Here is a 15,281-nt window from a genome sequence, read left to right on the forward strand (position 1 = left end):
AGGGGAAGAGACTCGGCCTCACTGCCCTGGCACTGGCTGGAAAGCTCCTGCTGCTTTTCAACAATGTAAGGCTGGGGGAGAGCCCCATGTCCCCCTTCCTGGGCACCTCCATTCATGCCTCCCACTGCAGCCCCTGTGCTCTGCAGGGGGATGCTTTGCCCTGCAGTCCCCAGACCCCATTGCTGCCCTTGGTGGCTCCGTGCTGTGTCACAAACCCCCCACCAAGGACTCACTCCGGCTCGGCCTCCCTGCCGCAGCGGGGGACAGTGGTGGCAGGATGGCAGCAGGCGTGCTGAGCCCCACCAATGCACACCCTGCTCTGGCAGCATCCTCCAGCCTTCTGCAGGGCCTCCCTCTCTGGCCCTCAGCCCCGGAGACCCCAGTCTCCCTGGGCAGACCATCTGCATGCCGCAGCTCGCTGCCTTTTGCAGCAGGGCTGCCTGCAGCCATTTTGGGGATGTCTGTCTCCATGTCAGCCCCTTGCTTGCCATGGGCTTGTGGCTGAGGTCCTCCTCCCCTCTTCCCCCAGGAGCTGGACACGGTGCGGGAGCTCTCCATCCATCTCTTCCAAATTGCAATGGGGCTCGTGGTGGGTGCTGAAAAGAAGAAGATGAAGAAGGTGGTGTGGGACAGCCTGCTGCCGCTGCTCTTTCACCTGCATGACCAGGACGAGAGTGTGGCCAAGGTGGGATTCCCAACCTGACTGGTCCTTTGGGGAGGGCAATGCTGACACTGCACTGTGAGGTCTAGCTTGTTGAGTCCCTAGGAACAGGCAGAGCCCCCCTCCCTGCCCACTGCTGCCTTTTTCCTCCTGCTGGCTGGTGGATGGGGAGGTGGGTCCCTTTCCCACCCAGCTCCCTCCACACAGCCCCTGGCATGGGTCCCTGCAGCCCCAGAGACTGGACTACGGCTCCGCAGCAGCCTGGGGCCACCAAAGCTGAAACGCTGAAGCCCCGACAGGCTTCCAGCCAGAGAGGGTGGCTGCCCTCCTCTTCCCCTGGGGTGCTGAACCTGCTGGCAGCATCAGTCCCCAGCTGGTGCGTCTTCCCTGCATGGTCCAGGACAGGCTCTGAGCCCCACCAGGAGGGAGGACACAGGGTCCTGTGCCCCCCATGGTGGTGGTAGCATCTGTGCTGCTCACCAGGCCTCCCAGGAAGCCCTCCGCAGCGCTGGCCAGTTCCTGAAGTGGAGGCAGCTGGTGCGACTGGCCGAGACGGCGCAGGCATGGAGGATCTGCGAGTGCTTGGTAAGCATAGCCCGAACACCCCTGGGATCTGCCCTGGGTAAGCCCTGCCCGTGCCCAGCAGAGGGGACCAAGGGCAGTGTCCCCACAGCTGCATGCACCCTCCTGGAACAGGCTCTGCTCCAGGCTGTCCTCACCTCCGGGGTCCCAACGGGGACCCCGCCACCAGGATGGCACCCTAGCATTGCCTGGGAGCCCTCTGCTCCCTCCGAACCCCAATGCGGAGAGCGGAGAGCTGGGAATGTCCTGCTGGGGAGAAGAAGGGTGGTCCTTGGTGGAGGGATGGCCCAACGGGGGGGCCATCTCTGTGCCAACTCTGCACCCTTCTCTCCAGCTGGCCAGGAAGAGGAGCAGGGCCACGTACTACCTGTGGAAGAGCCAGACCTACCTGCGGAGCCCGCAGGAGTCCCTGCGGCTGGAGGCTGTCAGGTTCATCGGTGAGCCCCTAGCCCCAGGGTCCCTTTCTCTCCCAGGGTCCCTGTGTCCCAGTGCAGGACCTGTGGGGCACCCCTTCACTCTCTCCCACTCCTGCCTGCACAGGTAGGGCTGGCAGGAGGCTCATCCATCCCCTCCCCGATGCTGCACCCTGGGGTCAGCCCTCCCCAGGGAACTGTGTGGCCAGACAGGCTGGCTGGTGGGTCCCTGATGGCCAGTGGGTCCCTGGCATGCTGTGTCCCCCCAGGACTCCTTGGACGGGATGTGGATGAGCACGAGAACGAGCACAAGTACATCAGAGAGAGTGAGTGAGGGCAGCGGGGAGGAGGAAGGACCTTGGCATGGAGCTCCCCCCCCAGCCTGGGCAAGGGGGGCTCTGCTCCCAGCACATCTGTGGGAAGAGGGGTGTTTCGGGAGGGGCGTATTCCTAACCAGCAGCTTCCAGCTGAGCCATCTGCCCCCTGGTTCCCTCCTGGCCCTGGGAATCGTGAGGTGCAATGTGCCCTGCCTGGAAGGGATATGGGGCTGTCACCTCACCTCTGCTGCTTTGTCCCCACAGTCCTTCAAGGCGCAAGCAAAGACACCAGCCCCTTGGTCTCCTCCCTGGCAACTCAGACACTCCTCATCCTGGGACGAGGAAGGCTGAAGTCGAGGTTTAACCTACCACGGCTGAGTTTACAGATGACGAGGGCACGGATGAGGTCACACTCAGTCCCCAGCGAGGACTCTGCTCAGGCAGAGACAACGCTGGAGCCCCAGCCCTAGGATGCTCTGCAGGCTGGGGTATCTCCTCTTCCTGAGGTCTAACAGGAAAGGAGACACCTCAGCTGGAGGAGGACCCGGCAGCCTCCGGAGAGTGGCAGGACAGCCACTCTTTCCAGTGGTCTAGGACAACGCCTGTCCACGCGCTTCATCTTTGCCACAAAGCACCAGCTGCTCTGCTGGGCTGTTGAAACAGAGGGAAGGAGAAGGCCACGCCAAAGCTGAAGCCAAAGTTGAAACTGAAGCCTTCCCTCCCCTTTGCGGGGCCACGCCGGGGCGAATCCCTTTTTCTGCCTCCCACCGTCCAAGGATCCTGTGCTGCTTTGGGCTGACGTGGCCGAGCTCGGGAGCTACAAAGCCACCAATGCTCTGACTCCAGCAGCATCCTCCCCTCCACGTCCCCAGCAGGAAGGGCAGCTCTGCCTCCTGCCCGCACCGCAAGCTGCGCAGCCACTCCTGCCTGGGGATGTCAGAAGTCACAAGAGCCAGCAGGCCCGGGGGAGTTGTGGTAGCAGAGGGCCCTGCTTGCCACAGCACTTTGCCATCTCCTTCTCCAGGTTCGGGCACCAGGATGTCATCACGGGGCTGGACAGCCTGAGCCGGGAGTGCTGTGTGACGGCAGGGGGCCGGGACGGTACCGTGCGGCTCTGGAAGATCCCGGAGGAGTCGCAGCTTGTGTTTTACGGGCACCAGTAGGTCTGGGGCGGGAGAGGGGGCTGCAGGCAGGGGGGTCAGGCTGGGGCAGCGGTGTGCAGGTGCCAAGCATCACTAGGAGCCTGCCGGCACTGTGGGGATGCTGATGCCCCGGTGAGCCCTTGTCTCCTAAATAGGATCCCAAAGCATGCTCATAACTGATGGCAGTTGCCCCTTCTCTTCACAGGGGCTCCATCGATTGTATCCAGCTCATCAGTGAGGAGCACATGGTGTCAGGCGCCGATGACGGGTGAGCACAGGGCCGGGGTGGTGCCTGGGGTGCGCAGGCGGTGCCCCCCTCGGCCCCCTCGCCCCTTCCCTCCCTGGCAGGTCCCTAGCCCTGTGGGGGCTAACGAAAAAGAAGCCGCTGGCACTGGCCCGGCAGGCACATGGCATGCAGGATGCCCAGGGCCTGCAGCAGCCATACTGGATCTCAGCAGTGGCCGCCCTGCGCAACAGGGACCTCCTGGCTACAGGTGTGTGGCAGCTGCTTTGGAGTGGGGGTGTGGAGAGGGGGGCGTCCTGCTCCCTTACCTGGGTGGGAGTGCACGGCAGTCTTCTCTCTCTGCCCCAGGCTCCCACAGCGCCAGCGTGAAGCTCTGGAAGTGCGGTGAGGGATTTCGGAAGCTGGAGCCCCTCTGGGACATCCCGTTGGTATGGATGGGGAGGTGGGGGATTGGAGCTGGGCTTGGGGCATCTCTGGGCGGGGGCTCCCCTCCCTGGGCGGCAGGAGGAGGCTGCCAGAGCCCCTCACCCTGCCCTGTCCCCTCCAGGTGGGTTTTGTTAACAGCCTCAAGTTCTCTGCAGCCGGTGACTTCCTGGTGGCTGGCCTTGGACAGCAGCACCGGTACTGTCCCCCCTCCCTGGTGCTGCCCAGGGGCACAGCCCCCCCCTGCTCCTCCAAGGGCTTGGCGGAGGGTAGCCCCCATCTCTCTCATCTGCAGGCTTGGCTCGTGGTGGAGAGTCAAAGAGGCCAAGAACAGCATCTGCATCGTCCCTCTGAAGCAGAGGGCTGCAGCCCCCAGTCCCGAAGCCCCTGACAGCCCCGAAGCCCCCGACAGCTCCTAGCCCCTGGCCCCAGAGGCGCTGGAGCCAGGTCACCAAACCCCTGTCCCTGGAGCTGCGCCCCGAGTCCTTTGTGCAACCATCTTCCTGGAGCCGGCAGGACGTGAGCAGGGGGTGTCGCATGGCCCCCTGATCCTGCTGGCCCCCCTATCATGATGTGGCTCTGCCCTCTGCGAGGGTCTGCCCCTTTCCCTCAGGTTCAGCCTGACCTGAGCTCTGGAAGAGTCTTATTTAAAAAAATAAACAAACCAAACCCACTTTATTTACATAAATTACAAAATAAAATAATCACACTTTTGCTCACACTAAGAATCTACTCTTAAAAACGCGGTTGGGCTCAGCACAGCAAGGAGCCACAGCAAGGTCGTTGCTAGCAGAGCCTTGTGCTCTTAACACAGCGTTCCATTTTTATAGCTCTCATTTTTATAGCTTAAACCATGATAGAGACAGAGTCACAGCAGCACAGAATGGATGCTGAAAGAGACCTCTAGAGATCATCCAGCCCACCTCGGCTGCTCGAGCAGGGCCAGCTGCAGCAGGCTGTGAGTCTGCTTCTCGAAGGTTCTATTGGCTGCGTTGCTCCCAGGTTGTGGAGCTCGCATGGGAAATGGGCAATGAAGAGGGATGAAGTTTTCAGGCACTTTCTGGCCGGTGCAGTGATTTTTTTTTTTTTTTTCCTTCTGATTTTTTCTCCCCCCTTGCTGGTCTTGCAGCTGCCCAAGGTGCAGCCAGACAAGCGGAGGAGGGTCCCTGCCTGGCCTGCAGCTCCCTCCCTCGCCATTCTTGGGGTGATTTGGGGTTATGTTGCTGTGTCAGTGAGGCAAAGCTGGGCTCTTGGGGGCTGAGGTCAGTGGGACCCGAGGAAGGCCGTGATGGTCTTGAGGCTTTGAAGGGCTGTGCACCGAGCCCTGTCCCTGCTGGAGGGGACCCTGGTGGTGTTCAAGACGAAGGTCTTGCAGCCCTTGTTGTCGTGTGTGCCCGTGTCCCCCCCGGCCCCCAAGGTCTGTTGTTGTCGCAGGGGCTCTGTGCTGCTTTCTGCGTGGGGCCGTGTCCGTGAGTCCTGCAGGGACCTGTCTGTCCTGGCTTCCCCACCAAAGGGCTGCTTCCCCTGGGGAAGGGGAGAGGGGAGTTGTTCCCGTTCCCGTCCCCCCCCCACCATCGCCTGCCCCGCTGGTGGTGACTGGGCCCTGGGGGTGGCTGGGTTCCCCTCGTGGCTTGCTGGCTCGGATTTGGGGCTCAGTGGGGCTTTTGCACCTCTTGGGGGCTGTTTCTTGGTGCCCCCTGTGCTCCCTCCCCCTCCCACATAGGCACCGAGCGGTTCTAGAGAAACAGCTTTTAATTGAAAAGACAAGAGAAAAGGTCCCATCCAAGCTGGTCTAACCCCTCCCTAGCCACCCCCGCCCACCCCCCCGCCATATACCCCACCCCTCCTCTCCCACCCCCCCCACTCCCCCCATCTCCATCCCTCTCACCCCTGTCTAATCCCCACCCACCCCTCACACCCTCACGTTGGCTGCCAGAGCCCTGCGCTTGCTGGGTGCCATTGGCAAGGAGCTCTGCGCCTGCCTCTTCCTCCGCTTGCCGGCCGTGGCAGGTGGGGACGGTGGCAGGTCCATCCCCGCATCCTGCCACGGCTCCTGGGGCTCCATCCCGCCGCCGTTGACTATTTTGAGGCTCAGCATGGCGTCGCTGAGCTTGGGGATGCAGTAGTCAGGGGTGAGCATCTCCTCAGGCAGCGAGAGCGAGCTGAAGTCACGGTCTGGGGTGTCTGCGCTGGTGCCACCAGCGTCCTCGGGCATGGAGCTCCTGCTGGGAGCATCCTGGCTGACCCCCACTCCATCCAGGGAGCAACCGAAGAGTCTTAGGGCCTCTTCCAGGACCATCTCCTCAGACACTGCAAGGTCGCCTGCAGTGTCCCCAAGGGCTTCGTTGTTGGTGGCAGCGCAGGGGCTGGTGTGGACATCGCTGCCCAGGGGTGCCCCCACAGGGGTGGCCATGCTGGGGATGTTGATCTGTGCCAGCTGCCCCTCGCTGTGCTGGTAGCCAGGGATGGACACTGGCAGCTCCAGAGGGTCTGGGGTCACCCCACTCCTCTGATTTTTGTAGTGTGTGAGGTATCATGGTTGGCCCTGGGGGGCCCCGCAGCCCCCGGGACCCCACAGGGCAGCACCTGGCAGAGAAGTGGAGCCTTGGCCGAGCGTGGCGCTGGCCGGTGGAGGCAGGTCGGTGGTTGTCCACTGGATGCAGAAGACCCGGGGGTCGAAGAGGCAGCCACATGGAGCCCTCTGCAGACCTGTGTGGGTGAGGGGGAGCCGTGCTGGGCCGGGGTGGCTGTCCAGGGGCACCCACTGAGCCGGCCCTGATGGCCGACATCCCCCAGCTCTGGGCCAGGGGTGTGGGGAGCTTGTGGCCGGGGTGATCCCCACGGGGTGAGCCGCTGTGCCGGTGGGACAGGGTTGCAAATCGGGGAGGAGACTGGCATCTAGGAGGTGAAAGGGGAGAGGTGGCCCCAAGTATTTGGGGAATTCTCTGCAGATGGGCTTTACTGGGCACGCGCCGCCCGGGCGAGGGCAAGGATGCTCACCGGGGCTTGCTGAACCCCCATGCGAAAAGTGCCGGGGGAACGGGTGTGATGGGGATGGCGAAGGGGCCAGAGCAGACTGGGGTGCCATACCTGCTGGTGGTGCCTGGGGGGCCCAGGGTGCCCGGGCTGCAGGGAAGGGCTGCTCCCGCGTGGGCAGGCGGCACGGGTTGGCTGAGCCTAAGAGAATGAGACAGGAGCGATGGCCGGCGGTCACCTCTGCTCTTGCTCCCCAAGAGCATCGCTGGGCTGCAGGGGTTGGGGTCGGTCCCTACCTCAAGGGTAGAAAGTTTTGGGGAGCACGAATGGCTGGAAAAGCTGGGGCGCCGGGGGGCCCCAGGGCCCAGGCAGTGGGAGCTGCGTTGGTGACCGCGCCATGGTCCCTTCTGGCTGTTGGCTGCCAAGGACTCTTTGGCGTCTCCCCGGAAGGAATGTCGGGGCTCCCTGTGTTCCGCCCCACCCCAAGAGCCTCCCCAGCTCCTCCTGGGGAGGGAAAGGGTTAAGGGAGGCTGGGGTGGCCCCGGGGCCTACAGGCGGCTCTCGGGGTCTGCGGGTGCAAATGCTCTTGGCTTTCAACAGTATTTTTCCGGTGGGGGAAGAACAACAAGTTGATTCAGCTGAGCCAAGCGGGGACCAAGCTGCAGCCGCAGCCTCCTTGCGCCAGATGGCAAATGCGTTTGTGACCGTTGCCCACGCTTCTGTTCGCTGCGTTGACCGGAGCGAGGCAGAAATAGGAAAAAGGACCTCGAGGGCGCGAAGGAAGGTCACGCGGTGTCGCTCGGTGGCACGCTTTCCCCCAGCCCTCGCTCCAGTAGTGCTGTCAGGTCTTTCAGTCTCCTGCTGGGAAAAGCAGCAGCTCTGGATCCCCCTGGGAGGGGGTGGCCCTTTCCCTGGGTGCGTGACACCCCGGAGGAGACGGTACCCGCCGCCGCGTGCTCCCAGAAAAGGACTGGATTCTGCCCAACATCCAGTGTCGGGGCGCTGGGGCTGTTTGCGCTCTACGGGATCCCAGGGATGGGCTTAGTACATCCCCTCCTTGTGCTTGGAGGATTCGGCGCTAGCAAGGACACCCCAAGGGTACCAAGGACACAGGCCTCTCGCTCCCGCTGTGTGAACAGTGTGTGGCCTGGGGGAGTCGGGACAACTGCCGTGAACCGGAGGCCAAAGATCTCTCCTGGCCTGTATCCTGGTAATCAAAGAGATTGCGCTCTATTCGTGAGGCACCTCTGGCTGCAAGATTGTGCAAGGCCATGTGCTGCGTAACTTGTGGCAGGGACCGATGCTGGGGGCATGAAGGCAAGCGCGCTTCTAAAAGCATAAAACTCCGTTTCATTTCAGAGCGCAGCTGAGCCACCCCGCTCCTCAAGACTCTGCCATCTGCTCCGCTGTGGCTGGGACCGGGCAGTGCTGCACATCCCAAAGGCCACCAAGTCACACCCGTGTCCCTGCTGCTTTGCCGGGAGCTTCTGCGATGCGAGCGATGTTCTGGGGGCTGATCTCTTGGACTACAGCTACCCCGTCCCTGACCGGCAGCTGGCCAGGAGGGTTGTGTCCAGGGTGGAATTCCACCTCTCTGACAAGAACCTGGCCAAGGATGCTTTCCTCCTGAAACATGTCCAGAAGAACAAGATGGGCTTCGTCAGCATCAAACTGCTGACGTCCTTGAAGAAGGTAGGCAGCGCGTTGCGTTGGCCAGCCGGGGTGGGAAGTAGGGGTAGGAATGCCTACTTTCTAGAACTCCAAAATGAGTCTTAGTTTCTTCGACCGGCTTTTCGGTATCATGGGTCCCCGTCCCCGAGTCCCTGCTGAGCGTCCCCCCCAGCAGACTGCTGCTGGCCTGAGAGCTGCTGCCCCTGGAGCAGGACGTGCTGCACAAGGACCCCTCGGCCCCCTCCTGGCCCGGCAGCAACTTCAAGCCCAGCAATTTCAGCAATGCCTTCACTGGATTGCTCCTCGCCAGCAAAGTCTTCCCTCCGCTCGGGACAGGCTTGGGCACAGGCAGCTGCTACGGCCTCTGCCCCAGCACTGAGAGCACTCGTGGCTGCGGCTGGGGGAGTGGGGTGGGTGCCTGGGCACCCTGGCCCAGCAGCCCCTCGCCAGATGCCAAACCTCTTGCCGGCAGTCCTCCGGCAGCGGCGTGGGTGCCTGAGCCCCTCGGCCTGCGGGATGCGGTGCTTTGCCTGCCCCACTGTTGTCCCAAAAGTGGGGTCGTTTACCCGGGGTGCAAAATGCCAATATAAACACAGCAGAGCAGAGGTATTTTATTCCGGTTCATGTTTACGCAAAGATGGGGGCTAGGTGGTAATCCGCAACACTAGCACCCCTCATGCCTAAAGGGGCAAGCAATTTATACAGTTCAGTTATACATATTCGATTTCCAAAGTTCTTCCCAAAACTATTGCCGGGAGTAGCTTATCTTGCACAGTTTCTATTGGGCTACAGTTTCCCTGCTTGGAATTAAAGGTCCAGTGTTCTTTTCTTCTACAGCACATGCTCAAGGAGAGTGGGGGGGTAAGTCTTTTTGGTGTGGAATTGAGTTGGTGGTCATGATCTCCCCCTGCCACCTTTCTTCACCTTTCCTCCAGTATTCAAAGATGCTTCTGACTTCATGCCTATTAGCAATTATTCAACTTTTTGGCGCCTGCTGGAGTAGGATGTGCCCTTCTTCTCAGTGTTTTAGTTCTTCTTCAGGGGCACAGTTGTTAGCAAGGCATGCGTTGATCATAAAAGGGGATCTTGTTTCACAAGAGCTTTGTGGCCTTTTTCGTGTGGCTTAAGTACATCATTTCTTAAGTACATCATTTCCCCCTGTGGTGGGTTGACCCTGGCTGGATGCCAGGTGCCCACCAAAGCCGTTCTATCACTCCCCCTCCTCAGCTGGACAGGGGAGAGAAAATATAACAAAGAGCTTGTGGGTCGAGATAAGGACAGGAGAGATCACTCACCAATTACCGTCACAGGCAAAAGAGACTCCGCTTGGGGAAAATTAACTCAATTTATTACAAATCAACCAGAGCAGGGTAATGAGAAATACAACCAAATCTCAGAGCACCTTCCCTCCACCCCTCCCTTCTTCCCAGGCACAACTTCACTCCCGGATTCCCTACCAACCCCCCCCAGTGGCACAGGGAGACGGTGAATGGGGTTTATGGTCAGTTCATCACACATTATTGTGATACTTGCCAAACCAACCAAGAAAGGTAAAACTGGAGCGCAGGGAGCAAATGCTTTTCTTTCACCTTAGGCCAACTGCTCGGACGCTCTCTATGCTGCCCTGCTGCAGAGGGCATCCCTCTCGTACCAGTAAGAGACATAAGAGTGAATTAAAGCCAGAACTCCAAACCAGACCAAAAACCCAGTCGTGATCAAGAAGAAAGTGGAGAATGCATCAAATATAACAGAAAATTATTTTGGACATTCCCAGTTTACATTTGGAAAAAAGAGAAGGAAAACAAAGAGGAGGAATTAGGTATTAAAAGAAGAGCACTGAATGATAAAGCAGTAGCAGTCCCTCTACCACTACAAACCCACACCCCCACACGCACGTACGCACACAGACTTAACACCACCAAACTCCCCGTGACTGTGACGTTCCCCTCAGCTTGCTGGTCTAGAGATACTGAATGCCTGAAGCACACCAAGGATAACTGAAAACATCTGCATGGCTTTAATGGGAATCCTCCAACTGAAACAAAGCGCCTTCTCCCTCTGTCTGTGTTGGCACATCCCCGAGTCACGCTCTCACTCCTCTCCTTCAAAGTCAAGATTCCTAAACGTGAAAAGCGGGAGTGGGGAAAGGCGAAGGGAAGAGAAAAAGAGGGAGAGCATCATCAGTGGAAGACCTGCCAGCTGCTGCTGATTCAGCCCTGTTCGGGGGACCACCCCAGCAGAGAGGAGCTGGTTTGCATGCCACGGTCCTCCCTGCCTGTTCCCAGGGACAGGCCATTTGCTCAGCCTTGCCGGCCAAAGCGTGGGAAAAGTGTAGGCGTGCGCCGTCGCTTGCAGAGGAGCACGGTCACGTTCACGTGCAATCCTTTACCTTTTTCCTCCCTGGATTCAAAGGGTTTCTGTCTTCAAAGTGAGAGCCTTCCATACGGTCATTTGTGACATTTCATCCAGGATAACAATCTCAGAAGGATCAGTCCTGCAATAAATATTTTACATAGCAATCCGTGATTATGGGAACTGATGCCACCAAGGGCATTAGCATCAGCAAGAGGAACAGCGGAGCCCTGAGAATCAAAGCTCCGCATAAGCGTGGGAGGTTTTGCTGGATGAGGAGTTTTGGGAGGCAAGCCGGGGAGCTGCAGAGCAACAGCTCTGTGCAAAGGCTCTTGCTGGGGCTTAGCCCCGGTCCGGGTTCCTAAGCCACTGCTGGTACAGATCACGCCTGCAACTCCTCATGTGTTAAGTATGAGGATCTCCAGCTACCGTAAAAGCACTGATGAGGCAAGGTTTGGGGGTCAAACGCGAGTGCTGCAGCCACTCTGCTTGGGGTCAGAGCCCTGCAATTGCCTCCTGCAGCCCTGCCCCCGAATTCGATTTTCCCACCAAGCTGCCTGCTGGTTTCTGTGGGATGCCCCACAAAGAGGCAAGTGGAGAAAACTCTGCCAAACACCTTCAAGCTAATCTTGCCGGGGTTCCTGGCGCTTGGTGGGGCTTTACCCGTCACTGCTTTGTTTTGGGATATCCACGTCACTGGTCTTCCCCACGTTCAGCTGAACTGAACTTGCAGCAGCAGCAGCTTCCATGGCCCTCCTGGACTCCTGATGTAAAAAAGGGACAAATCACGTTCTCTGTCTTTGATCAAAGTGGAGATAAGCTGAATGCCCAGCACAAACTTAGCAGTCTGCCCTCCCCTTCTGCCCCTTGGCAGCTATAGGTATTAGTGCAGCAGGGGAGAAACCGTTCACTCCAAAGATTTCGGGGCAGGGGGATTGTGTGTTCAAAACACGATTATGAGCAAGTCTTGCCAGCAGCAGCAGCAGCATCATCTAATAATAATCATCATAATGATAATGACCTTTGTGAAAAACAACTCGTTTTAAAAATTACACCTGTATTCAAGCGCTCAGCTCACTGCTACTTGAGGAAACAAAGGTTACAAAAGTTACAGGCTATTGGGATCTATTTCGATTGAGTGCTGATCTTCCCCCAACGTTTCCAGACAAGCTGTAAGAGAAACAGGCAATCTCACAGACACACGGAGATGTCCAGCCCCGAGGACACAGCAAGCCTTACCTCGTCTTCTTCTCCGGCTTCATTTCTGGCATCGTCCAACTTCTTCTTCCTTTCTGGCATAAGGTCATCCAGAAAGCTGAGCTCTCGCTTTGAGAAGCAGAAATCCATCGCTTTCCGGACAAATACGAGAGCCAAAACCTTCACGAATAAGAGGGAAGATGCGGTGAGCTCAGAGACGATGCCACCTCTCACTCCAACGCTGCAAACACCCCGCTGCCGAGCGGTGGCAGCTCTTACCATCATGGGAAAGATGATGGCGGCACGGGACACCTTGATGGTCCAGAGCAGGACGAGGCAGGTCAGCTGGATCGCCGTGAAGAAATGCACCTTTCGCAAGGGCACGTGCCGCAGTTAGATGAAATCCGGCTGGTGTTTCGCCGGCATCCAAAACAGCTTCAAGCGATCAAAGAACTGCGAAATAAAAGGGAAAGGTTGCCACCTTGGGACTGCGGCAAGTTGCTGGCCCTCTCGAGACGTGGAGGCACTTTGCAGCATCTCGCTTGCCGTCAGAAATCCTGGATCCCACCACGTTCCTCCTGGGAGCAGCACCCATTTTCCCTTCGCTCCATCTAGCAACCGGCTTGCCCCTGAGAGCTGCCCACCAAATGGCAACTATTCCATGCCATTCCATTATTAGCATTTCTCAGCCCACTGAATCCCCCCGCGAGGATTTCCACCAGTGGTAGAAACTGCCTTCCCTTTGCACCAAATTCCCCCGCTTTTCACGTAACCAAACACTGACCTGCCCTAAACCCTGCAACAGAGAGCGCTGAACTTGCCTGGTCCTCCCAGCCCTATATACCTCCTGTGCCTCCACCAATCTCTTTCTTACACAAAAGAGTTTCATTGCTTGCTCTGCGAGAAGTTTTTCCCATGCCACTGCTTTTTTCCCTGCTGCTACGGAGACAAAATACCAGGGAGCCGACATGCTGCACGCTGTAAAAGAGTCCGTACCTGAATTCCTCTGAGCAACGACACACCCATGTAGAGAAAGACGCCATAAAGCACAGGCATTGGTATAAACTGGGGGGGGGAAAGAAAAAAAAAAAAGAAAGAATGCAATCGTTTCTTTTTCTGTATTGCATTTTCAGTATTACCACCCTCTTCCACAGGCACTGCCTAAAATTGCTTGAAGCTTTTTCCATTCAGGCTTAGAGATGGGTCAGATTTTAACCATTGTTTTGCCATTTTGTGCGCACGAGTGAGCTAAGGCTCTGCTTTAGGCTGAACTTGGGAGTTACCTCTCCTCAGAATAATCCTATTTTCCAGAAAGGTTGGAGGAAAATAGGCGATTTCACCCGTGCTACCCTATGCCGCATTCTCTGGCGGTAGAAGAAACACTTCTGCCTACTCTTGGGGCAACAGGCAAAGGCCACAGGCCTCCTTTTAGCCTAGAGACGAGATTACTTTGTGGGAGGAACGTGCAAGGAAGCCCACGGGGATGACCTCAGTGTGTTTAGCTCCTGGGAACAGCTGCTCCGCGGCATTTGGGGAGCAAATTGCAGCCACTAAAGGGCTGCCTGTTTGAAAGACAGCAGATGTGCTGGTCTGAATATGCTCAACTGTAACCCATAAACATGGGCGGGCCTGAAAGACACCCAAAAATTCAAGCAGTTGCATTGCTTGCTCATCTCGAGCACACCAAACGGGGGCCTGAAGGGCTGCAAAGCCTAACCGAGGCTGGTTCCCACCGTGGGTCAAGCCCCAAGGGTTGAGATCACCTCCTCCTCCTCCGCTCCACAACTAACTACTCAGGCCTGCAGAGAAGGGACTGTTTTTCTGTAACCTCCAACAAGCTCGCGGTTGTTGGGTGGTTTGCATATTCCTCTCACCTTTAACACAGAAGTGAAGAAGACGGAGCAGCCCATGAGCACAAAGATCAGCAAGCCAGTGACTCTCTGCTCTCGTATCCCCAGCAACTTGGGTTGTTCTCCTGGAGCTGAGCAGTCAGACTCTACTTTGAGGCTATTCACGTGGGTGATGGACAGGACGGTCGCAGCCACAAACCAGGGCAGCCCCATCACAGAGCACACCCCGAGCATCACGGCCACCACAAAAAGGTCCAGGTGGTACCCGCATCCTTTCTGCAGGCAGGAAAACAAGAAACAGAGCATCCCATAGCACAAGAGCAAGGATAACATCGCAAGTCAGACTCAAACCCTGCTTGAGCACAAGTCAACTTCTTCAGAATTCAAAACAAGAAATGGAAACAAGGAAGGGTGTATGCAGGATTTGCACAAGCACCTGGCATGAAAATTTGGCAGGAGTTCAGACACAAGGGATACGCAGAGCTTGTGCGATACATACTTCTCCAAAAAAAAAAAACCAACCCACAACCCAAAAGCACCAAACCATTTTTTCCACTTACAAAGAAAATTCTACCACTTGCGAGGAAGGTGTGACTCTGAGTTATCCCTGGCAGCGCATCAAAACAATTCATTCCCCGCACCTGCTGCTGCTGCCATTTTAAAACAAAAACGCAGTTCTCTATTGCTCCAAGATTAATTTGCTCCTCCAAAAGGTTGCTCATCTATACTGCCCTGTCACTTGCTCCCTGCATCATCGTTAATCCAGGAGAGCATCCTGCCATGCAGCCTGACCTTGTCCCAAACCAATGCCTTCAGAAAGCATCGGGAATAAGAGCTTCTCCCCAGACCTGCAGCCCAGAAGGGGCTGGAGTCATCTCTCACAGGCCCTTACCTTCAGCTTGTGCTCCTTCCTGTTCACAATAACGGCACTGATCTGCTGGTCCATGAATATCAAGATGGTGCAGAGCAGAGCTGGGACGAGCGCAGCCAACACCGTCCACCAAGGGTTGGGTCCTATGGGGTTGATGAACCACCCGCGGTCGTCTCTGGTAGGCTGCAACAAAGCCCACACATCAGCATTGTCTCCCAGCCCAGGCACTCCACTGGCTTTCATTTTCCCCTCCCTCCTTGCGTCAGAGCACCTCCCAGCCCTGGCTTCATGTCCCCCTCTCCCGGGGGCTTCAGCAGTGCCAGTCTCCTCCTTGCAAGCAGCTCTAGATACTTCCCCTGTAGGTATCTAGTTTTGGGGCCATCTTCTCATTTCCAGGAGGAAGCAAGGCACTTGGAGGTGGAAGAGGAGATGGTCACACCACCAGCATCTCCTCCAGACTCAGCCCTGCCCTGCCCCGGCATCACCTTGTGGCACCCCCACGTGCCAAAACACCCCGTTACCTTGAACGCATGGGGGACCTGGAGCTTCGGCAATGGGATCCCAACCACAAAGTCAAGGAGC

General features: G+C 57.8%; 1 protein-coding gene across 4 annotated transcripts in view; it reads right to left on the reverse strand.

Annotated features, from left to right (window-relative positions):
• The window catches only part of LOC126036754 (electroneutral sodium bicarbonate exchanger 1-like), a 123,110-nt gene extending 109,070 nt beyond the window's left edge, over nt 1-14,040 (reverse strand). Inside the window, exons 1-7 of one of the 4 annotated variants that reach the window (XM_049796797.1) lie at nt 13,853-14,040; nt 12,975-13,043; nt 12,258-12,431; nt 12,021-12,158; nt 11,445-11,545; nt 10,819-10,923; nt 10,496-10,548 (exon numbers count right to left, since the gene is read on the reverse strand). In XM_049796797.1, coding sequence (XP_049652754.1) covers nt 10,836-10,923; nt 11,445-11,545; nt 12,021-12,158; nt 12,258-12,263 — 333 coding nt within the window. In that variant the 5' untranslated portion in view covers nt 12,264-12,431; nt 12,975-13,043; nt 13,853-14,040 and the 3' untranslated portion in view covers nt 10,496-10,548; nt 10,819-10,835. Of the gene's footprint in view, nt 1-10,495; nt 10,924-11,444; nt 11,546-12,020; nt 12,159-12,257; nt 12,432-12,974; nt 13,044-13,852 lie in introns of those variants that run through there. The other 3 variants (XM_049796798.1, XM_049796800.1, XM_049796799.1) reach the window with 3 other exon arrangements.
• Nucleotides 14,041-15,281: the final 1,241 nt, after the last annotated feature.

Source organism: Accipiter gentilis, unplaced genomic scaffold (genome assembly GCF_929443795.1).
Source record: "Accipiter gentilis unplaced genomic scaffold, bAccGen1.1, whole genome shotgun sequence".
Taxonomy (NCBI): domain Eukaryota; kingdom Metazoa; phylum Chordata; class Aves; order Accipitriformes; family Accipitridae; genus Astur; species Astur gentilis.